At 41.1% G+C, this 23231-nt stretch overlaps 2 protein-coding genes across 4 annotated transcripts in view; one reads left to right on the top strand and one right to left on the bottom strand.

Moving 5' to 3' along the window:
- The window catches only part of TMEM50B (transmembrane protein 50B), a 16235-nt gene extending 5535 nt beyond the window's left edge, over nt 1–10700 (top strand). For both annotated transcript variants that reach the window (XM_064470957.1, XM_064470961.1), the window contains exons 2-7: nt 2155–2330; nt 2948–3060; nt 4143–4210; nt 5142–5234; nt 5441–5498; nt 7892–10700. In XM_064470957.1, the coding sequence (XP_064327027.1) occupies nt 2232–2330; nt 2948–3060; nt 4143–4210; nt 5142–5234; nt 5441–5498; nt 7892–7937 (477 nt within the window). In that variant the 5' untranslated portion in view covers nt 2155–2231 and the 3' untranslated portion in view covers nt 7938–10700. The remainder of the gene's footprint in view (nt 1–2154; nt 2331–2947; nt 3061–4142; nt 4211–5141; nt 5235–5440; nt 5499–7891) is intronic.
- Nucleotides 10690–23231, bottom strand: IFNGR2 (interferon gamma receptor 2). Of its 2 annotated transcripts, none has more exons than XM_064470947.1 (7): nt 22990–23231; nt 18890–19016; nt 18244–18419; nt 16313–16458; nt 14789–14942; nt 14265–14419; nt 10690–11797 (listed from the first exon to the last, which is right to left on the bottom strand). In XM_064470947.1, exons 1-7 carry the CDS (start codon nt 23072–23074, stop codon nt 11624–11626), a joined length of 1017 nt encoding a protein of 338 aa, XP_064327017.1. In that variant the 5' UTR covers nt 23075–23231; the 3' UTR covers nt 10690–11623. The 2 variants fall into 2 exon arrangements, with proteins under 2 accessions (XP_064327017.1, XP_064327010.1); XM_064470940.1 differs by lacking the exon at nt 22990–23231 and adding an exon at nt 22161–22323.

Genomic DNA, 23231 nt, shown 5'->3' with positions numbered 1-23231 from the left:
CTGAGTAGAGGGGAAGGGTCGCCTCCCTTGACCTGCTGGCAATGCTTTGTCTAATGTAGCCCAGGATACTGGTAGCCTTCTCTGTGGCAAGGGCACATCGCCAACGTCCACCAGGACCCCCAGGTCCTTTTCTACCAAGCTGCCCTCCAGCAGAGTGGGTCCCAGCACATACTGGTGTGTGTGGTTGTTCCTCCCCAGTTGCAGGACTAGGCAGTTCCCCTCGTTGAGCTTCACGAGGTTCCTGTTCAATCCCATTCCTCCAGCCTGTCGAGGTACCTCTGGATGACGTTAAGTAGAGGGTGAAATATAACTTCTGTTGTTGTTGACATATCTGAAATGATTTTTTCCATTGGCTTTTCTTGGCCTGCTTTCTGAATTGCAGTAGAACTTCAAATTATGTTTGAAGGAGCTGATTTTATTTAGATATGTTAATACTATTTAAATGGTCCATTACAGAGAAAAAATTCCAAAGGAAAAAAACCAGCTTTGAAGTAATACAGCTTCGGTCATTCTGAAAATGACTGAAAATGTATCTACAGGCAGGATAGTGACTTTGGCAGACTTGTCATAACCACCACTGTGTTCAGAGGGGAGAAGAAATTGTGCAGCGTGTTTGTCTCTTTAGTGGCCAGCCACATCGCAGGGTGAGAGCTGTGTAGTCTTCCCTGGTGACAGCAATGGGAACCATGAGCTGTGTCCTGGTGTGGGTGGGCAAGGAGCTGGGAGGAAAAGGGAGGCATTACTGCAGGATGAGGAAGAGGCACATGCAGGGGTTGAAGAGGAACAAATAAAGTACACATGAAGCCATTTTAAGAGTGGAAAAGAAGGAAGGGCTGTAGAAGCAGTCCTAAATCTGTATGGCAATTCTGTATGACAGTTGTAGAAAGAATAGGGATTTGAAAATTGCTAGGTAAAAGTGTAATCTAGGAAAATAACTCTATAGTAGAGCCCAGGTACTATAAAAAGTAAAATAATTTTGGAATTGAGCGATTATTTAAGGTAGCATCATAACTATGGATGGACTTCTGGAACTAGATTCGGGAGGACGAGTTTCTTTTATCTTATTCATAGGAGGTAGCCTGTGTTTGTAGTGTAGGCAAACTCTGTTTGTTTATTTTACCTCTCAGTGTAGACTTCTAATTACTGTTATTAACCAGGAAAATGTTTTACATCAGTTTTTCCTGTAATATAATCATAAGGGATGTTTTTCCGTTGTTAGCCTTTAACAAGTATCTGGAAATTATTTATGGCAGATCAGGAAAATATGGAAGTTGACAATACTAAACCAAAATAGAATGGCATTAGGAGTGGCTGTGAATCACTGCTCAGTAGAAAAACTAAATATTTTAACTTCTGACACTGCTACTATATACATATGCTAATCACCTTACAGTGTGAGAATAGATGTAGTATGGTGCAGAGCCTTTTACAGCTACTGTCTCGCCAAGTTGTTGGAGAACTGTGTTGTTTCAGTAGTGACTTTGTAACACTAATTACTTTCGTCTTCCTGTATTGAAAGTTTTGTGTGATCCTCTCTCTGTGCCGTGGGGTGTTCTTTACCCTTGGTATTAGTTGATTCACTGAGTTGATTCCTTTTTCCCAATGTTAGAAAGGGACTATATCATCTATCTTATTTGGAGACTGGAAATACAGGTATCACATGCAGGGTTCCTGGGCCTAGCTCAAAGACAAAGTTCTGGTCTGCGTATGGAGCCCTGTTGTGTGTATGATTTTTTTTTTTTTTTAACTGCTAATGTCAGAGAGAGTGTTATGGTTTGAAGCTGAAACTTAGATTGAAATATTTGCTTTTTTGCTTGCTTTTATTTTTGCTTTTTCATATATTTGAACACAGTACATTCAATTTAATTTCTGTTTCAGATATGATAATTTATATGTGATGCATAAGTTTTTGGGTTATGTGATGATTTTATTTTGTAATTTTGCTTGTAAGGTAGATTCTTTTTTTTAATACAGTTCGATATAGCATCCTTAGAGTATACGGAATACTTAATTCTGGAAAAAACAAAAACAAAACAAACCAAATTAAAACAAAAAGCCCCAAACAAAATGCATTGTAAAGATTGCTGGTGATGGTTATTGAGCATCTCAGGATTTTACTATTTCATATTAAATGCATCTTTGACTGTGTTTCAGGTATTTAGGACGCAGCTGTTCATGGAAGAATTCATGTATAACTGCAAAACAAGAAGGGCAATCTAATCTTTGAGGAAATGGCAGGATTCCTAGACAACTTCCGGTGGCCAGAATGTGAGTGTATTGACTGGAGTGAAAGAAGAAACGCCATCGCTTCAATAGTTGCGGGTGTGTTGGTAAGTTTTGAGAAGACGTGAATCGTAACCGTGTTGACAAATTTGGAAGTATGACAAAGTTACATTATTGTTTCATGTACTGTGAGGGTTCACCCGTTAACTGCACCTTAATCCAGTGTATTTCTTTAACTTTTTTTAAAAGTGTAATTGTTAAACAGCTTTTTTACAGGTCACATAACTTTGCATTTTCTCTGATAATGATGTACCAGTTCTGCTGTGTCCTCTTTAAAAAAAGATTGAAAGTCCTAGTGGATTTTTGGCATGATTAGGTATGTTAGAACACCTATGTTATACATAGTTAGTATCTCATATGGGCTTAGAATCTGGATTCTTTTTCTTAAAGCTGTACAGGGAATTTAGCTATACACCAACATTTTATTTGAATAGAAAATGTGACCAATTCCCAAATGCTTATCCGAAAACATCAGCATTAAGGCTTATGCAGAACTTGCATATCAAACAGATTTAGAGACCGGCTTAAAGCTAATAACTTTCTGGAGTAGTTCAGACTTGTTAAAAGACAATTACACTAATGGTGTGCATGAACATTTGCCATGTTTTGTCTGCCTGTCTCTGAACGCTTCTAGCCTGATTATACTGGTGTATTTTATTTCTAGTTTTTCACAGGTTGGTGGATAATGATAGATGCTGCAGTAGTTTACCCCAAGCCAGAACAAATGAACCATGCGTTCCATACCTGTGGGGTGTTTTCAACACTAGCTTTTTTCATGTAAGTGTATATAAAGGAAGTTCTTATAAAATAAACATGACCTGTTAAACACAGTTTTTACTAGACAATACTGTGTATGATAAAACTTTGAATCACTTGCTTATAAATCACTTATGAGTAATCTTGTCGTACATTTTTGCATGGCAATATAAAGGCCTTTTTTCTTTTACCTGTGGCCTTTGTTTCTGATCATCGTCTCTTTATTCACGGTTCTGCCTAGCCCCCCACTCTGTTTGGGGTAAATTGCTTTTCCTAAGCACTTTGGCTGAACGTGAGAAAGCAGACCTTCCTTTAAGCAAGTGGCTTTCTATAATAAGTGTTTACATTCCTAGATCAAAATGCATGTAATGCTGCCCAGTTGCTTACCTCAATGTAAAACATTTGACTGCATTTTCCCCTGTTCTTAAATAATTTATACAGCTGTCTCTGGCTCAAAACCTCCTCAAATGGCTGAGGTAGTAGCATTATAGCTATTGTTGTAAAGATGTAAATGTTGCAGGCTTGAAGGAGAAGTAATAGCTTTTATTGAATCATAGAATTTTGACGAGAAAAAAGGATGCATTTGGATATGGAAGACCTTCTTAACACTTGGTATCTGAAAGTTTCTGGGTTTTTTTCCTCAGCAGTGTAACTTGTTTTAAGAAAATGTGTTGTCCCTCCTTACAGGGTATCTCTCACTTGAATACTTACGGTGTTCATTGTGAAGGAAAGGCATCAAAAAAGCAACTTGTATCAGTGACAGCACTGTGTTACTGGCTGTTCTTATTCCTCTGAAATGGCTTTAGGTGTTTTAAAAACTTAAACAGCCAGAAAGTGACCAGGAATATTTCAATCACTAAAAAGGGTAATTCTTTCATCTTACAGGTCTGTTAATGTAAAAGTTTAAGTAAAACTTACAAACAAGTATGGGGTTTGCTTGAAATCCAGTTGGAATCCTTCCATTAAGGGCCACGTAATAGTATGTGACCATACAAAATGACAAGTAATTTTCCCAGAATTTTGCACATCTTAAAAAAGATAACTCTTTACTTATAAATTGATTTTCTAATAATCTGAGGTGTATACACTCTTTCTGTTCCTAGGATAAATGCTGTATCAAATGCACAGGTGAGAGGAGACAGCTACAGCGACGGATGTTTAGGAAGAACAGGTAAATTTACTCTAAAAATCATGCTGAGTTGAAAGACTGATTATTTAGGTGGTGTTTTTCTTTCTAAGTGGTGGTTAAACCTCTGCAAATTCTGTATAGCTGCTGGGAGAAATAAATTCTTGCCCTGTGGTAGTCTACGGAGCAGGTATTCCTTAAGAATGGCTTATTTTAGAATGTATCACAAACGTTCTCTTTCCTCTGTATGTCACCTACTGGGTGGTGTCTGTGGACCTGCTGTCTTCTCTCTGCTTTCCTTTGTAATTCCCTTACTATTTCCCATGTGGATCCCAGCGTCTGTTCTCATGTGATTTGTAGAATGCCTCCCCGGAAATCTGGTAGGATTTACTGATTTGTTTTTGTTTTTTTTTTTTGAACGAGCATACGATGCTTTTTTGTGTGTCGTTCATAAATCAGCTCGAGAGAATCTTTGCATAGAAATACTGTTCCTTTCCCATGAGTGAGCAGATTGATTATTCTCAATGGCATCATCTTTCTTTTTCAGCAGGTATTGTCTAGCCATGGTAGATATTGCCTCTCTGAAAATATTTTTCTGAAGTGAACACAGGAAGGGTTTGTTTTACATACCCTACTGGAATGCCATCTTTACCTCAGAAACACTATATCTTTAGCAAAGCACCTCATCATTAGTCCACTCCAATTTGTGTTAAGTGATGTTGTAGGCATTCGCCACAGATGAGGGGATATTTCTGGTAGTTGTGTCTGCTCACTAAAGTAAGGGGAATCCAGCTACTATGTGTTTTACTAGAGAAGGCAAATTTTGGTTTGTCTTGTCCTCAATATAGGGTTTAATCCTTTCCCTTTGTGCCTTCAGCAAGATAGTGTATCATAACAGAGCTGTATCATATTTGGATTGTCTGTCACTATGGCTAATACTCTACATGGTTCTCAGAGGTCTTAATATTTCCTGCAGGTGCTCGTGTCTGGCTCTTCATTGGCTTTATGTTGATGTTTGGTTCACTTATCGCTTCAATGTGGATTCTTTTTGGAGCGTATGTTACACAGAGTAAGTTTGTTTATTTTCATATAGAGAAAAGTACTTTTGCTGTCAGCTAAAAGGCAGAAAATCCAGAAGAATGGAAGCGTGTGGTCTGCTCTTGTCAGAGCCATACCATCTAGTTTTGTAGTCAGTGAATGATACTATGAATAGTGTTGTAAATACACCTTCCAATATGAAAAAACTTAGTATTTCTGTTGTTACTTATTTTGCAGACACTAATGTTTACCCTGGATTAGCAGTGTTTTTCCAAAATGCATTGATATTTTTCAGGTAAGTTATCTGGGTAAGTTTCCCTCGTTCCAAAGAGGTATCTCACTTACCTGCTTCTGTGCACATTGATACTCCTGGAAAGTAAGCTCTGAAAGCTGGAGGCTGACTCCAGGCTTGACCTTCCAAAATGTGGAGTTTGCTGGTCTCAATGCAGAACCCTCCATATATTGATTTATTACCCACCCTGACCTTTACTTGAGGGGAGTGACAACGGGACCTCTTGGGTCACTGAGTAAACTGACATTATACAGAGAACTCATGTGGTATTATTCCATGCATAAACTGATCACACTATTTTGTAAAACATAACATAATTTTTTTTTTAATCTGCAACTTTTTTCTACTCCTTTTGCTCCAGAGCTTAGAAACAATCTTTTACATACCCCTTCTCAGTCCATAAGAGGCTCTTCATTCCCCTCATGCTCCTGTTAGTCCAGCTCTTTCTGGTCTTGCTGAATTTACAGCTCTAGAATGTGGATGACCAAGGATATAGACAGTATTCTGGGTGACATATTGTCAGTGAGTTTGGGTGAAGGCAATAATGCTTTCACCTCTGTACCCCAAAATACCTTGGCATATATCTGAGCAGCACTAGGTAGGGGATCCTCTTGCTCTTTTCCTGACTCTCTCATACCAATGGCTCAATCATCTAATAAGTGATACACCTAGGTTTGTTTTTACTGGATGAGCTTTCAGTTATGAAGAGTGATATTTTTTTTTTTTAATAGGAGCATGATGGTATGTTTTGTAATACTACACTTAAATCTGTTTCTTTTATTTCACTTCATATCATTAAGTATATTGTGTGACGCTCTGAAACTATATCTGTACTAACTCTTTTTATATGTATAATGCATTCTGCAGTCATGAATTTTATTAATTAATAAAAGAGTTCCAAGATCAGTCACTGAAAAAGTTCACATAACCTCCTCTTTTGCAAGTTCTTACCCATTCAAATTACCATGCTAACCATTTTCCTTCTAGTGCTGATCAAATGCTTTGCAGTGAGCCAGATCGACTGGCTCCGCTGTGCTTCCCTGTTTGGAAAATCAGTTATGGTCTTGCAGAAAATAGCAGTTCCTAAGTATCTTCCGTAGTCTTGCATACGATTGCCTTCGTCGGTATCGCATTTCAGACTTTGAGGATAGTTTCACCTTGCCTGAAATCTTTAGTCTTATTTCAGTAGTTTGATGAACTTATTTCTGAAGCTGCTTTTTGTTTCTGAAAGCATCTTTCCTTGGTTTCTATTGTACTCTGTATGTAGATGTATTTTAGGTTTGTTTCCTTTTGTCTTCTAAAATTTGTTCTCTAGGTATGCACTATGAGACAAATTACAACCTTTTTATTAAAAAAAAATAAAATTAAAGGTCTTCCTTTTTCATCCCACTGTGCACTTTAGGCAGTGACATTTGATAAGTCCATCCGTTGCCGTAGCTCCTTTCCTTAGACCAGCTCTGGGTCAATCAGCGATGCCCCTCTCAATATTCTTATCCAAAACTTCTGCTTTATTGAATGGGGTTCTCTTCCATCAATGTTGTTCTGTTGCCTGTATTCCCTGGACCATGTGCCTCCTTCAGGACTTGTGCTTCAGCGCTGGCTGTTACTCCACCAGTTTTTTTACTTAGTTTATATGCTGTATTGGACATTCTCTTCTCTAGTTAATCACCCAGGTGTCCAGCTTGTTTTACTTATCATTGCTGCTTATTGTTGTTCTCAGTGACAGTATTTCTCATTTCCCTCCCTCTTCATTCTCTGATTTAGTATGAATGTGCCCTTCTTTACCACCTGTTTGGCTATAAGAAAAAAAAATTGAAGTATGAGGAGCAATAAGGAAATCGTGCTTAGTTTTGTTCCCTCAACATTTTTTTTTATTCATGACAATATGTAATTGCAGTCAACCTTATAAAAGGAATTTTGGAAATCAAACTGTAATTTGCATCTCACTTGTCCACCACAGCAAATCAGAAAGAATATTGATCCTCATAAAAATTTAATTGCTTAGTTTCTATCCTAGCACTGTGCATTATGTTCGGCTGATTGCCAGATGCCAGGATGAGACTTACTGCTCTGTAACTCTGTGGATTGGTTGTAGAATCTCTTAAATACCAGAATCTTTTTCCTTCAGAAGGGCAGCCACTTTTACTGTGAGACAGGCTATTTTTTATTTGAGCAGCTGCTTCAACTGGATCTCATAGTTTTAGCAATGCATAGTAAATTAAACGTAAGTACAAAAAACAGATACTGACTTGAATAAAAGTTAAGGTTACTGGAGGGATGTTGATTTGCAGTGCAGGTAGTGTAAGATTATAAGGATACTATTAAAATTACTTTCTCCACCTTATGTATGATCTGATTTTGGTTTCTTGTTTTGTTTTTTTTTTTTCTTCCTTTAGTACTCTGATCTACAAGTTTGGAAGAACAGAGGAGTTGTGGGGATGAGAGATCACATACAGCATTGTCTATTCCATAGTTGCTATGTTGTACTATGTATGTAGATATATTTACATTTATTTGTTCTTGGTTTGCTTTCTAAATCGTATGGACTGAGATAAATTACAGTTTCTGTAACAAGCTCCCTCTTTTCACAGGACAGACTTGTGAATATGTACATATGACTGTATATATCTTACAAAGGGAATGTCAGGCTTTCTTTCTGAAATCTTCAGGCTTATTTCTTTGAATACATGGGTTTCCATCAACTCCTAAGACTTGATCTTCCAAACCTTCATGTGTATCAGAGACTTCAGCGGAACTGTTAGTGAACCAGCAGGGTAAAGCCCATACCCTGTAAAAGGGGTTGTTCTTTTTATGTGTAGGTGAGCTAGAGCCCGTTTTGCAAGGCCTGCCTGTGTAACCTGGGGAAGTAGTCAGCACCTGGAAGCGACCCAGCCAAGCCTGTGTCTAATGAGGGTAAATCCTATTGTATGCTGAGATAAGAGCCGATTTTAAGAATTTTGTATAACTGTTCAGAAAATATAAAGGAGCTATTTTTTTGTAAAGGGTTATGAATTTTTAAACAAGGTCCTATATTAAGGAGGCTCTGCATGGTAAATCGAACTCTTCTTGACTTCTGATTGCTATAGCACAAATGACAATTGGTAGCACCACAATCCTTAGAATTAATTTTGTGCTGTTCAATGTAATAGATACCAATTAGTATTTAATGTATTTACTGATATTAGAATAATTAAAAAAAAAAGATGCCAGTAATACATAAGGAATGTAAAGAATACCTGAAAGTCAGACTAACATCTTTAAAATTATGCTAGCATCATTTTCTTCAGGGAAAGCTTTTTGCTGATAAATGGACAGTTATCCTGCTACCTATTACCTTTTCTATTTAAAAGGCAAGCATTTCAAGTGGGGATATAGTAGATGTATTTATTGCTCAGTCTTACCTTGAAATAATTGCCGGTTTTAGGGTTGCCGTTTGCCCCAGTTAAGAGGTATTTTATCTCCTGAATTTCATGGGCACTTTATGGGAATGCTTCCATTATTGAAATCCAGTTTCTTCTAGCTGGAGTATACAGAAAGGGAGAACAGTGTTTTATAGCTTCGGACTGATCTTGTATATTCATCTTGCTGTTGATGACTTCCTTATCTTATCAGTTCTATGTGGTTTTTAAAGCATTTGAATCTACCTTGTGTCTAAAAGCTTTTATAACTTTACACATGTCGAGATTGCTGACCAAATGGTGGTAAACTGCAGAATGTAACTTCTGTGTATGGTTACTGTACGCTGTTAGTCATCTAATTGCTCCCTTGTGGGAATCTCCCCAGTGGACAGAATATGAAGCGAATACTGCAGCTGAAATTGTGCTACTGGCTAGACTAACTTCATCCCGATGTCACCATCCTGCAGTGAGTTACGATATTTTCACTGGTGTTAATCACAGCTTTGTACGTAAGTTGTCTGTTCAGTTGTGACTTCAGAAAACTGCAATAAAATTTATCTTACGTTCTCAAAACAGTGACCTGCACAAGGTAACCGTACAGTAGTACTCCATGTAATAGCTCAAGTAGTGCTGACCTTTAAGCAAGTCTTGTACCAGCTGATAAGTAAGCCTGAGGTTTTTGTCTTCAGGTCTCAGTTTCTTGCTTAGGAGCTTGGGAATAAGTGAGGAACAGATGAGGCCTGTAACTAATCCCATTTACAGTACCTTGCACCTGACACTTGAACAGCACAAGCTCAGTGTTTGACTCTTTAAAGCACGTTGTAAGAGTTCTTGATGCAAGGTCCCACTTAAAAAACAGTTTTCTTAAGAGCAGGGCAAGAGCTTCTTTCTGCGGTTGCCTGCATTTTTCACCAGAACTTTGCTTTCTTGCAAGTAGGTCTTGACTGTCCCTTCTATGTTTACACAGCTGCTAAGAGAAGAAAAGAGACAGCTTGGAGTGTGTGGCTTTTCCAGTATCTTAAGCTGAAAACAGGCGCAGTACAAGAACCACATGGGCTTCATTCAGAACATCCTGAAGTCCGCTTTTATACCACAGGTAGTGCCAGCACAGGCCAAGGTGGATAGGGATGGCTCAGTTTAGGTAATGCCTTGGCCTGCTACAGTTGGCAGTTGTGGAGATAACCCTTGAGTTACTCCTAATGAGAGGTTTTTAACTTTGGCCTGTTTGTGTCGTTAAAAATACATAGTACCGACTCTAACAGCAGCCTAACGTAGGGCTTATTCAGGAAGTCATATGCTAAATATTCAGGGGAGAGGTTTCAACTGCCTCTTATCCTCTATTATGCATTTAAGTTGTTCCTTTGTGAGCCTGGGGTTCTTCATTTGTTTACAGCACAGTATATATAAAAAGAGTGGGGATGAACCTAAAAGCAGGTATTACGCAGCTTATGGCTGACTTGGAAAGTCTTACCGGACTTGAAATGTGACTAAGTCGTCAGATAACTGTGTTGCCTTGGCATGTTACCTAACTACAAGGAAACAACTTCATGAAGCTTTTCGGGGGGGCGGGGGGAGGGAGGGAAGAAAGCTTACTGATGTTTCACACCAGTCTTGCATATTCCTGGAACGGGTGGAACAGCGTTACCCCAGATAACGCACAGCTCTGACAGCGGCCAGCTTCATTAACTGACCTTGGTAATTTGAACAAGTCATCTGCAAATAAACAAGCATCGTTCATTTTTTTTTTAACAATTTGTATCGAACCCAGGAACCAAATCAAACAAATAAAAACAATGTTTTTACTACAGGAGTGGTTTATTTGTTCTTTGTGTTTTATTAGACACCTTCCAGACCCCACAGGATTGTGATGTGAGGCTTAACTTGCAGTCTTCTGTTTTAAGGGACTCAGAAACGGAACCCTCACGCAACTTCTCATTTGCAGGACTACTCCGATAGTCAACAAGAAATTTTAGTGTCTGATTGTTACTGATACATATTACATAAATTCTGAGCAAAATAATTTTGAAGTTTGTTTTGCTGTGAGGAACAGTTGTCTCACTGCAGGAGCAGAAGATTAATGCTTCTCATTAATGTGTTAGGAGGCAGCTATTAGGAGGAGTTTCCTTTGCACAGGTTCATGCTGAGGAGAGTAAAGTACTATAAAATTTCTTTCTATCTGGAGGAAAGAAGCTGCCACAGAAGACTGCGTGTACTGAAAATGATGCAGAGAAGCATACTGGGGTGGGTATATTACACATTGAGTACTAACAGCTTCGCCCATAAGGCAGCAAGACAAAAGCCACTTAAAAGTCGCTCACAGTGCAGTTGGTTCAATTACAGAGAAGTTCTAGGTTGTATTAGATCCTACTATAAAGTGCCATTATTTCTCAAAGCTTTATTTCAATTTGGGGTGGGAAATACGATGATGTTACTATATCCATTTTATAACCCTCTTGTCTGTCTTCAGGCAATTTAGTGTTCATTTCACTTTCACGTTTCACCTTTTAAGTCTCTCTGGTATACACAGCTTCTGTTCTAACACAGCAGAAGCCATTTAAACGAAGGCTCAGGGTCCGTGCGAGTCTCCGGAAGCAGCATCTCACTCAGCATTTATCTATGGCTGCATTTTGTCCAGAGGTCATCATCTGGCCTGCCAGTAGCCACATCGTGCTGCTCCTGGGCGGGAGCCTCTGCAAAGACTTGGTACAGGCATTCTCACGAGGGAGCCGCTTAAGTTACTTCACTGTCACTGGAGATGCTGTGTGAATGAGCTTGGCCATCTGAACTGCCCCAGGCTTGGCTTCCTTCTCCATAAGCCACAATGGATACAGAATCATTGGGCTCGTCCTCCTTGGCATAATTGTTCAACACCTCTAAATCAGGCATGCTAGGATCTCTCAAATACTGGAAAAAGCCAGAAACAACAGTTTAGATATCTACCCACAGAACAGATGTAGTAGAAATTGCAGAGACAGAGCAGGTACTACCATCTCTAGGCAAGCTGCATCAGACCAGGATGCATGGTGACAGCTGCTAAAGGTATAGTCTATTCTGGATTTCCTTGAAACTACACTGAACAAGGAGAAAGTTAAAAATACCTTATTTCTGCAGAAAAAAAAAAAAAATCAGTCATGCACATTAAATGAGTTAAAGCAGCCTGAATTTCCTTTTTTAACATAAATTTTGGCTAATATTCTTTTTGTGTCAGTTCAAGCAAATTCCTACAAAGCATGGAAGAAAACACATCTTTTATTTCACAGCTGGGGATGTACCCTCCAACTGCAGGAATCTAGCAACTGACAGCTTGTCTAAAGCACCAATGGAGCAAATGAGATCTAAGATTCTGGTTTAGTCAGTGTCAGGCAAGTCCGATCTGCATCTTTTATTGTCACCAGAAACCTCTAGTAGCATTCTTCTCTTGTAGTTACTTTTTGCTTTGACTTCCCCTCTGCTTCCCTTTCCTCCAAAATTAAATCATCAGCTTTACAATAAATGCATAATCAAAGGAGCATTAGAAAAAAACATAGGCCAGACAAGATGCTTTCTGTTCCTCCTGCCACCCCCATGTACTCTCCCTATCACTAAGCTGATTTTGTATTTATTTCAGAAGGAATTGGAGCCATCCACTGCTTCATGTACTGAACAAAAAAAAAAAAGAAAAAATCTGCCACTGAGCACTTTTTCCCTGATTTAAAAAAAAAAAAAGTGTCTGGAACATAGACACCTTCACGTTGTTAAAAGACTGACATAGCCTGTAGTTTCACTCAGAAGCTTGTTCTGTACTGTAGGAGGTGTCATAATCTGGCTGAGACGGGACCGCAGCTCAAGTCACGTCTGTTGTGGGACAAAACTAACATTAGTTTCAACTAAGGCACCACTGTCTCTGTTACCGTAGCAAGGCTAATGGCAATAGGATTGTTTTTTCAGGTGTATTAAAAACAAGTGTTTCATATGGGGACCTCAAATGCATCTACTTTAGCAAATTTAAGACATAAGTGAATCTCATTTTGGCTTTGCTATGCGAAGGCATTTCTGCAGTAGAACTGCTCCCTATAACTCCAACGCTGAAAGCTGAGATCCTTCTGTAAAAGAAGGAAGCACGTGATTTTTTTGAAACTCTGTATCTGAAACTGCCTTAAAATAACCAGTATTCTGTACTCACGGAAGGTGTTTTAAGAGGAGAGGCCTGAGGCTGGTTGATCCCTTTTAGAAATACGTGTTTAAAAATTCCACATATTTACTGATTTTCTTTCATTTCTTATCAGTGTTCTGCCCAAAACCATGCTCAACATTGTTCAGGAGTGTCTACTTCTGCTGCACATTTTCCAGATAAATACAATTACTCCAGAATGTACAACAGGCTCGATTCTTGCAAGTCCTTTGCATGAAACACTGCGCTATTTTAGTACACTGTACAAGGATTTTTTTTCCTATGAGAGATATACTTCGCTTGATTCTGATACAGCTGTCTCCACTGAGCCCCCATGGTAGCTGAGGTAGCATGAAGAGAGAAAATGATGTACTCAGGACTCTGCAGAAAGTCTGGGTTCATTCACCCAGGTGTCTATAAAGATCTGGAAAACAGCACCACAGTCACCAAACTACCGTAGTACAACGGACTACTCTGACATGCAGGTACATACAAAGAAATACACCTCAAAGAGCTGTGAACAAGTACAAGCTCTTAAAAAACATGGAACATATGCTGAACAAGAACTTTTGAATCAAGAACATTGCTTAAAAGATAGTTCCTGTTTAAATACTAAAAAGAGGAAGATGAACAGGACAAACAAGATCATTTAGTACAGAAATGCGTGAGCTATAAGGAGGAAAAAAGTCCCAGGGTGACTTTTTCATCTGCTTATTTCTAAAACTACAGGAAAAAAACAAAAAGCCCAAGAACATTCCCCTAGGTAGTCCTTAGTCTTCAAGCCAGTCCTTGCTCTTAAAATGATCAGTGTTTGCCTTTCCGTATTTGGTTTCTCATCAGAGACCAGGGTCCCAAGTATGTGTTCTGCAGCACACAAAAGCTTTTTGCTTCAAGTGAGCAACTGTTCCAGGCCTGATGACTTAGATAAGCAAAGAACGGGGTGGACAAGGGCTAGTCGAGGAATGGAGAATCTCACTCCAGTTTCATAACAGGATTATAGCAGCATTTGTCTCTTGGTGCAGAGAAAAAAAAAAAAATCAGTTGAGCAAAAAAGGAATAAAGTGGGAGATCATATATGAGAAAAGTCAGAGCAGAGTTTGTACTAAGTCAACAATTATTTGTATCTACTCGTTACGCAACAACTAGCTTCGTTCATATTCACTCCAAAATCATCAGTCTTTTACAGGGGAAGGCGGAGAAAAATAAAATGTCTACACATACCTCTTCAAAGTGTGATGGGATTTCTAGAGGTGGGTGAGACCAATATTTAATTGTTTTGTGGTGTCTCCACAGAAGCAACAAACCAACTGCTACCAGATTGACAAAAATTAACACCAATATAAATACTAGTATAATATATCCAGCTCTGGTTGCCTCTGAAAAAGAAGAAGAAAAAAACCAAAAATAAAACAAAAACCACTGTATATACGGTAGGTTCAGACTCACACATAGTCAAATGTAAAACAATATACAGCAAGCTCAGATTTACTATACTTGGGAAGCAAAGGATAATTTCAAAGGCTAAGATCACAACTCTACTATCAATGCACTCCAAACACCTGTGCTCAGCTTGTTTTGTGATTCCACGTGGACAACAGCAGCTCCCATAAGCTTCTTTCCCTTAATTGCACAGCCTAAAGCAAGCTTCTACTTGACATGCCAGCAAGCAGCCAGTTACAGGATCCAAGACTCATGTTCTACACCCATCCCATTATATACAAAAAATAACAAAGTCAGATTTATACCACTGATTTCAGTTCTGTAACACACTGGGTTGCTTTGCAGTCCAAGTAACTGGAGATCTAAACTTGACATAAATTCTACTTGAATACTAAAACAGTAAAGTGTCGATTCCTTTAGATTTTCGATTTTGAATAGTGTACTTCTCATCTTTGCCTCCTGTTTAAAAGACAAAAAAAAAGTATTACTGTAAAAAACAGACCTTTGACACAAATTCCCTTCCCATATTTTTCTCACTCAAAAAGCAGAGATTTTACTTTTCATAATTCAGCTTTCCCGAACAAGAGAAGCAGTGAGATACATTTCAACTTTCCTACTTGAATGCATTTGAAATTTCATTATTTTTAAAGGAAATGAAGCATGACTGTTTAAAACCATCTATACAGGTGCGAACCCTGATTCGAGGTCTCATTTTACCCACAATATGCTGCTGGACGCTTTGATGCGTCTTCTGTAACAGCTCAGGCAGCGAGCGCAATATAGGAAGGGGGAGGGAAAAACAAGCCATGAGAAGTGCTTCCACCACCAGAGGAGGCTGACGGAAGCGTGGTTCAGTGAGGAGCTTCCACCATGTCAGCTCCTTCTGCTGAAGAGGAAGACAGCTGATGGGCAGTGTAAAAACTCCAGTCTCCACACAGCCACCGTAGTCTTTTGGGAATTTTTAACCCATAAGGGGCTAGGATAACAGCCTCGGTGAAGCCTACAGAAGCATACAAGAGTGACTTGTCTGAATCTCAAATGTGATGCCATTTTATGTGTGTCAGAAAGATACACAGTGGTGCAAGAGAGGAAGGAAGTGGAGGCGTTCAAGATTTAGCAAGGTCTTTGAAACGAAGTTTATTTTAAAAATAAATTTTTTTTCTGCTTCTGTTTTTTAATCATTTGGCTTCAGAGTAATGATCTTCTAAATCTTCTTCCTCTTTTCTTTTTCTTCAGATTTTTTTTAAGTGTAACTTAACTCCTCCCCTGCAACGCCTGCCTGTCAAGAACACAATTACCAGGGTCCCAGACAGCAGCATAAGGGCACAACGAGACCAACACCTCTAAGCCAGTATGAACAGGGACAGTTCACCCCAGCTGTGTCCAGCATGTTTCTAATAACTCTGCCTTTCTCTACCCTAGGAGCAGGCGACATCAGGCCAAAGCAGCCTGCTACTAAAGCTGCCAGCACAGGAAGGAGGAAGGATATTTCAGAGTTTTCCAAATTGCCTGAGCAAACAGGAATCTAAATGCCATTGTAAAGCCACGTTTGACACTTTGTGGATTCTCTCCCTGGATCTGCAATGTGATTTAACTTTTGTCTCACATGAAGGGAAAAAAGATGGTTTTGAAAGTTTCATAATACATGCGATACTTGTGCCAAGAACAAATTAACTTTTTTTCAAGACACCAAATGGCGACCTTCACTGCTAGAGAAAAAAATTACATTAGTTTTCTTCCTCCATTTCTGCTGTTTCACCAGAGACACTGACTCATACCTCTTAGTCACAAAGACATTACAAACAAAATAAATTAGAGAGAGTTCTTACTTTTTCAGTAGTACTTGCATTCTCCCAGTAGGACACATGATACTGAAGAGATTCACCTTTTTCAAATCCAAAAGGGGGTGTGACTCTAATGAGAAGTGAGTCAGAGCTTGCGGTCACACTGTTCACTTTAGGGGGCCCTATAGTAGCTGAAAACAAACACAGAAAAAGCAGTGAACCTCTGGGATGCAGAATGGCTCATCGTACTATACATTCAGCTTTACTTAGCTGCTTTACTTACTCCCTTCCAATAGCCTGCCACATATTCCATGTTCTCTAACACACACACCGTTTGGGTCAATAGATTGGAAAAGGAATAACTAGTTCCCCCCTCCTTGCTTTGATGTCTCCATCTGTCCTATAGGGTAAAGACGGTGACTTTCTTTTGTGAAGTACTCTGGGGTCTAAATCATGAAAAATACTGTATTAGGACTGACACTACTTTATATAAGAGACTTGTGTGGTCACAGGTCATATAGAGTCATTAGTCGCTTACCCTTTGTATCTTGACTTCTTTCACCAGTTAAGCTCATCAGCATTTGTAAAGCACTCAAGATCTCAAAAAGCCCACTCATGCAAATATTAGAGTAGTTAACAGCTACTTGCGTACTGAAGAGGGGTGACTATGAACACTAAAAATCAATCCTCGCATGTAATCATTGCTTATCGAACCTCAAAAAATCCACCAGAACCTGCTCTGTCCACTGTCACTTTGGAGAAAACTGGCTCCCCTGATTTTTATGTTGGTAGAGAAACTTCAGCTTCTTTCTACTTCCTGTTGCTGTACAACTGCAAATGCCTTGCTGTGTGTCCTCACAAATTCCCGAAACTCCCCTCTCAAGCAGGACTGATCCAAATGTTAAAGGAAGAGAACAGCCGGACCAAACAGCCCATGGTCTTGGCGTCTAGAAACAAATCTCAAGGATGGTCACACAAGAATGATCACATAATGTTACTCTTGCTCCCCCAAGGAACAGACACACAAACATCTCTCCCACGCTGAGCCTCTCCTTTGTCCTGTATTCCCATTAGCCCAGTGCTTTCCTAACCCCCAAATGATCCCACTCCCAAACAATCCTGCATCACAAGCTATGGATACGTCAGTTGTAATCTTCAACTCAGGATTTGAGTAGTTCCTCACCCCCACACTCTTTACTACTAGAGAAAATCCAAGATTTAGAACTCAAGTCACCAAGGAAAGTACCATACTCTTTTCAGCATGGACCACCACTGCTTCTCACAAGGGATGGGAGACCTTGAACGAAGCAGTTAATAAATTAATTCCTCTGCTTCATTATCATTTCACAGGTATCTTTAAATTCAACATTTACTTTCTTCTAATTCTCAAACCAATCACAGCAATGCAAAGAGCAAATCTTATGAAGAAAAACAGTATGCTTGTTCACACATTTAACAGGATTTAAAGTGTGCCTTGACTCTTCTACACTGTAGTCAGCACAGTTTATATTAATTAGAAGAGGGATCTGTTCAATGGAAACAGATAGTTTGCACTCAGACTACCACAAATCAAAGGGGTGTACCATGTGCACGCTGCAGTGCTAAGTGGGGAAATAAGAAAATGGAAAACTCTCTAACATAAAATAATGTTAAGCCTTATAAGAACTACAGTATATAAGGAAGGTTTGCCTTATATACTTAAGGCAAACTTATATTCCTTAACCATGGAATCTCATCTGTTTCTCTTCCGATACCTGCTGAAAGAGTGCCCTGCTAACCCGACCATAGAGGAACTAAGTAGCATCAAATTCCTAGTGACATGTCAAGGCCCTGTAGTCTTTGTTAACTGAACCTACAATTCTCTCACTTGAGTCTTGCACATATTGGAGTCAAAAAAGCCTAGAACAGACAACGAACATTTCTTTCAAAGAAATCTCCCTTGAGAGAGAGACGCTGAAATCATAAATAGCACTTACTGTTTCTCTCTGCCACAAATGGATCTGTTTCCACCCAGTCAGAAATCGCTTGCCCTAGCTCAGCCCTCACACGCAGAACAACAGTCCAGCGCCGCTGCTTAAATGACATGGGGAAGCTGCATTCAGTCTGGGTGATACGGGTACAGTTCATCTCATCCCACTGTTTAAAGGCCGCTCTGCAATGCAAAACAAAGGACAAATAAAGCATCAGCAGAGAAGCGCAACTACCTAAAATACAAGACAATTTCTGTAACAACAGAATGTGTTACAAAACTACCACTTTTATGCAAGTTTAATTCCACAGCCCTTTCAGCACCTGCATCTCCTCAGTATCTGGGAAAAATTAAAATTAGTGAGAGAGAATTTGGTAAGGCTGAAATTATACAGGAAACTATGCAATATTTCTGGGTGCTCTTCAGACCTTCAATGTCTTCTCAGTTTCGTGAACATATCACAGGCTAAGAGGCTGTCAGAAGCAGCTTCAGAAGCTGCTTTCAGATATACATAAAAGTATGTGTAAGAGAGAACTCATTCTTTCATTTGCTTATTATTTTTTAGCTTAAAAAAAAAAAAAAACAAAAAAACCCAATTGTGTTAATGGATTAGAACAAAATCTGTTTGGTTGTTTTTAGAACTATTTACTTACGTTTTAAAATGGACTGTATATAACACCAAGCCTCCATCCACTTTAACAGGAGACCACCTCAGCAAACTATGAAAGTTATAGGAATGAATCATCACATCCTTTGGTGCCGGTAAATGGGGAGAAGATTCTAAAATAAGAAGAGGAATAAAAATAATTATTGAAACGTGCAAGGACACAGTAACTAACTCTTGGTCTCCAAATTCCATCACCATATATTATGTTTTCACTGCTTTGCAGGCAAAACCATTCCTCCTCCTCCTTTCATTTCTAGGTACACTAATATCGATGTATTTAAGTCCCTGCTATCCACAAAGCACTGAATTGCAACTTACTGCTTTTGTTTATTCCACGCAGAACATAGCACTGAAGTACCGAGTCCAGCTATAAATTAAGGTCCACAGCTACTTGTCATTACAAAAGCTCATCTATTTCAATTGTCCACATTTCATGTTTTACTGTGTAAACAACTCAGACACATTTTTCTTGCCCACCTGTCTCCTGCTAACTTGTTTGAAAACACTGAGGTCACTTCACTGAAACTTTCCAGGAAACGGGGGAAAAAAACATCCCAAACTTCTCTTAAACATTCACAAGCACATAATGCACCGTTCCATTTGCAAGCCTGAAGCTTTGTCAGTTTTGAAAACAATTTCACAAGGGACAGAAACCTCTGTAAGAGGCGTGCCTTCTGCTAGTAGGAACGTCCATCCAAATTCAGTTCATCCTACAAACTCCTGGGGATGAACAAAGACTGCAAGCGCTCTAGAGCAGCTTGTCAGGAGGCAAGCTACACAAAATGGGAGAGCAGAGTTGTGTCTCTAGTACGAGAGAAAAACCACTTCCCTGCTGGCCCAAGCAGAGCGGGGGAGGAAGCTGTCTATTGGGACTGGAGCATGGCCAAAGGCCAGGCACGGAACTGGGGGCGGAGGGATAGAAAAGTCAAGTGAAGGGAGAGAGGGAAGGAGGGAGGAAGGGAGGGAGGAAAGGCAGCAAGCAAAAGGCAGAGAACCAAGGGCTGGGGAAATGGGGGCCAGTGAAGTAAAGAAGGGCAGATGAGAAGTTAAGTGGGGTAGCAGCTGGAAGGAGATGTTAGCTGGCAAACAGGGCAAAACAGCAGGCTGGAGAACCAAAAACCACTGAAAGACAAGGAGACCAATGGCAAGGAACTGGGATAGCCAAAAGAAAGAGGCTAAAATTACCACAAGTATGCTGAAGCGAGGAAGACAGGAAAACACAGTTATCAAATGCCTTTAAAACCAGCAAAGTCTCACACTTTTAACCACAGCACTGCAGTCACTCAGGTGGGAAGGGCCCTCAGGAGGTCTGCAGTCCAAGCCCCTGCCCCAAGCAGGGCCAGCTCTGGCATCAGACCAGGCTGCTCAGGGCTTTCTCCAGGAGGGTCCTGAAAACTTCCAAGGACAGAGCCTGCACAGCCTTGCCGAGCAATGGCTTCACTGCCTGCCTAAGAGGGAGAAAGATTCTCCTTCTCCACTTAACTTGTATTTGTCCGTGTAGTGATCCCCTTACGCCATTAGACAACTTACTGGGTCAACAGGTCCTAAGCTCAAAGACAACCATGACATGACATGATATGATATCCTATGTGATAAGATTTCAGTTTTTGTTCTTGACGAGTCCTCTAAGATACCGTTTATTTTTATACAAATAAGATCACAAGATCAAGCACTTAGGCTACATTTAGCCCCAGCCTTCTTTGGGAATATGGGGATAAAGTTAAAAAGTTTTTTCTTTTTGATTTCTACATCTGATTTTGTTACACAGCACTAGAAAGAACACTGATGCTGACAGCGCTGCCTTTCAGAAAAGATGCCATGCCAGGCTCTTAACATCCTCCTCCATGTAGGGGAAAGAGATTACAAGAATTCTCATAAAGTTGCATTAAATCCTAAGTCCAAAATACAAAATAACTAGTTAGGCTCTCAAGTTTTAATTAGGTATGTTACTAGTTTCTTAGCCCAAAATTTTGAATAGTGCTCTTAAGTAAACACCCATTGCCTTAGGCTACAGATGGATCATTCAGCACTGGAAGCCTGTCTGAGTTTCCTTAGTTACACATGATAGCTAAACTATTGTGTATTTTAAAGGCCTCTAAGCAACCCATTCTTCATTCAAGAGAAGTTTTCACTTTCCGGTCATGCAGATTCTTTCTTGTACTCTCACTGCTGGTCTGGCATGTGGCAAGGTATCTCACACCATCAGTAATCTCTGCACTCAAACATCCGATACAAACTAATTTTACAAAATTCACGAAAACTGTCAGAACGAAACACAAGCACTAGCATTTTTTTTCATTCTCTCCTCTCCCTCTTAAAAAAAAAAAAGGAAAAAGCAATTAAGGACAAGGGCAGCCAGTTCACCTCAATTAGGACTGCACACTGATTATTTTGCCTTATATTAGCATTCAGAAGCAGATAATTTCCCCTACCAGCTTTAAAAACACTGAAAATATCAAATCTATGGCTCTGTGGTTGAACATTAAGGTGCTGTGCGTCACAAGGCACTTACTGCAGCACTGGGGAGCTGTTTCTGCAGCACATGGAAGGAACGCATTTGTATTTTGGTTAGATATCTCAACTTGACACGGGAAGTTACTTAAGTTTCTGAAATCACAAACTAAACTCTTTAATAATCATTAGTTTGTATGACCCAAAGTAACGAAATGTACACTTCAGAATAAAAGCACCTACCTCTGCAAGGATCCTAGAAAAACCTGAACTACCTTAGCCAGGGAAAGGCAGAAATGCCCCAAATGGCCCATCCTTTCTCTGTCTGGGAGGTGGTCTCTTTGAACAGGTTCTTTAAAAGAACCTGCCAAACAATGCTCAGATTGTTTTTTCCTGATGCAGAGACTTCCTGACTCTTCAAGCCACAAGTCAAAGCTTTCACATAGCAGAGTGTGAAGCCACAAGTTACCGTGAGTGAAAGCAGCTCAAACTGGCCTAGCCATTGGCTTCACAGCCTCCGTTCCTGCCTCTGAATGACTTCTGATCCCCTCTCCTGCAACAGCTTTAGAACACATGGTTTTGCTAAATGGCAAAAAAGAAGTTGGGACTGGGGGGAAGGCTTGAATGGACTTTTGCTGTTCTAATCTACTGAACTGGCTTCTCACATTGTCAGACAAGCACCAACACCTGCAAAAGAGCAGCAGAAATGTGTGATTGGGGGGGGATGGGTGATGACAGCTAGCTATTCTTTTGGCTTAGATTTTAACATGCACCATCTCCATTTGCAACAGAAGAAACACACTTACCCTGCCTACGAGAGCGAGAGAGCGCGGGGGGAAAGAGGCCATACGGCCAAACGGACAAGCCCAACACTGGAACAGCTGCCTGGGAAATGCTGCTGCTGCAGCTAACGGGATATGACTGGGCAATGCTGACTGAAGCCTTCTGAGGCATGTCACAGCTGCTTTTCCACACTTGCAGGGATACATGTGAAACCAGGATTACACTCTCGAGCTATAGCTCTGACCCGACCTGAAAAGCAAACCCACCCCATTATGGCAAAGCGTTGACATCAAAGCCTAAATCCAATCCTGCTTAAAAAGTCAAACGGCAGAGGGTCAGGTACAGCTGAGGAACGGGTGCCGCATCAGAAGCTACAGACACGCCGTGACTTACACCCTATTCATCCCCCTCGTGGGGGGCTGAGCCCGCGCCGGTTTTAGCCGCTCCCTCACGGCGGCGGCCGCGGAGCCGGCCTCGGCCCGGGAGGCGAGCCGGTGGCGGCAGATGTCCTAGGAGCAGCAAGCGCGAGGTCGGCGGGAGAACCCCGGGCCCGTCCTCCTTCAGCGGGCCGGGCACAGGCGGGGCAAGGAAAGGGTGAAATCCGCTAGGGCCCCGCTTCCGCCCGCCGGCGCGGCCTCGGGGGACGGGCGGGGCGACACACGGCCCCTCCGTCCCCCGCCAGCAGCCTCCCAGGCCGCCCCAGCCCCGGCCCCCGGCCCCACGGGCTGCCACCGCCTGCCGGGCCGGAAGGCCGCCAGGGAGGAGGCGCGGAGAGAGCCGCAGGCGGCCGGGCGGCAGCCTCCAGCCCCCGTGCCTCCGGCCTCAGCGAACCCCGCGCCCTGCCGCACCCACCTGCGCCCGAGGCCCCGACCGAGCCGAGGAGGAAGAGGAGGAAGAAGAGAAGGAGGTGGGAGAGGAGGAGCGCCCGACACGGCATGGCCCGGCTGGCAGCTCCCCGCCGCCCGGCCCCGCTCGTCGCAGAGGCTGCTCGCCGGTCCCGGAGGAGCGGGGCCGGCGGCGGGCAGGCCTGGCGGGGCCGCCTCACCCCCGCGGCCCAGCCCCAGCTGCAACTGCGGGCGGGGAGCTGGGCGGGC

Source organism: Phalacrocorax carbo, chromosome 1 (genome assembly GCF_963921805.1).
Source record: "Phalacrocorax carbo chromosome 1, bPhaCar2.1, whole genome shotgun sequence".
In the NCBI taxonomy this organism is placed as follows: Eukaryota; Metazoa; Chordata; class Aves; order Suliformes; family Phalacrocoracidae; genus Phalacrocorax; species Phalacrocorax carbo.
This window is presented reverse-complemented; position numbering and strand designations above follow the sequence as displayed.

Excerpts from the sequence above, each read along its gene's own strand:
- IFNGR2 (XM_064470940.1), bottom strand. The coding sequence starts at position 22,308 with ATGCCTCAGAAGGCTTCAGTCAGCATTGCCCAGTCATATCCCGTTAGC. Across the intron at positions 18,420-18,889 it reads TATACAGTCCATTTTAAAAC|AGCGGCCTTTAAACAGTGGG; the intron begins GTAAGTAAATAG and ends TTTGCATTGCAG. Across the intron at positions 14,943-16,312 it reads ATGCAAGTACTACTGAAAAA|GAGGCAAAGATGAGAAGTAC; the intron begins GTAAGAACTCTC and ends TCTTTTAAACAG.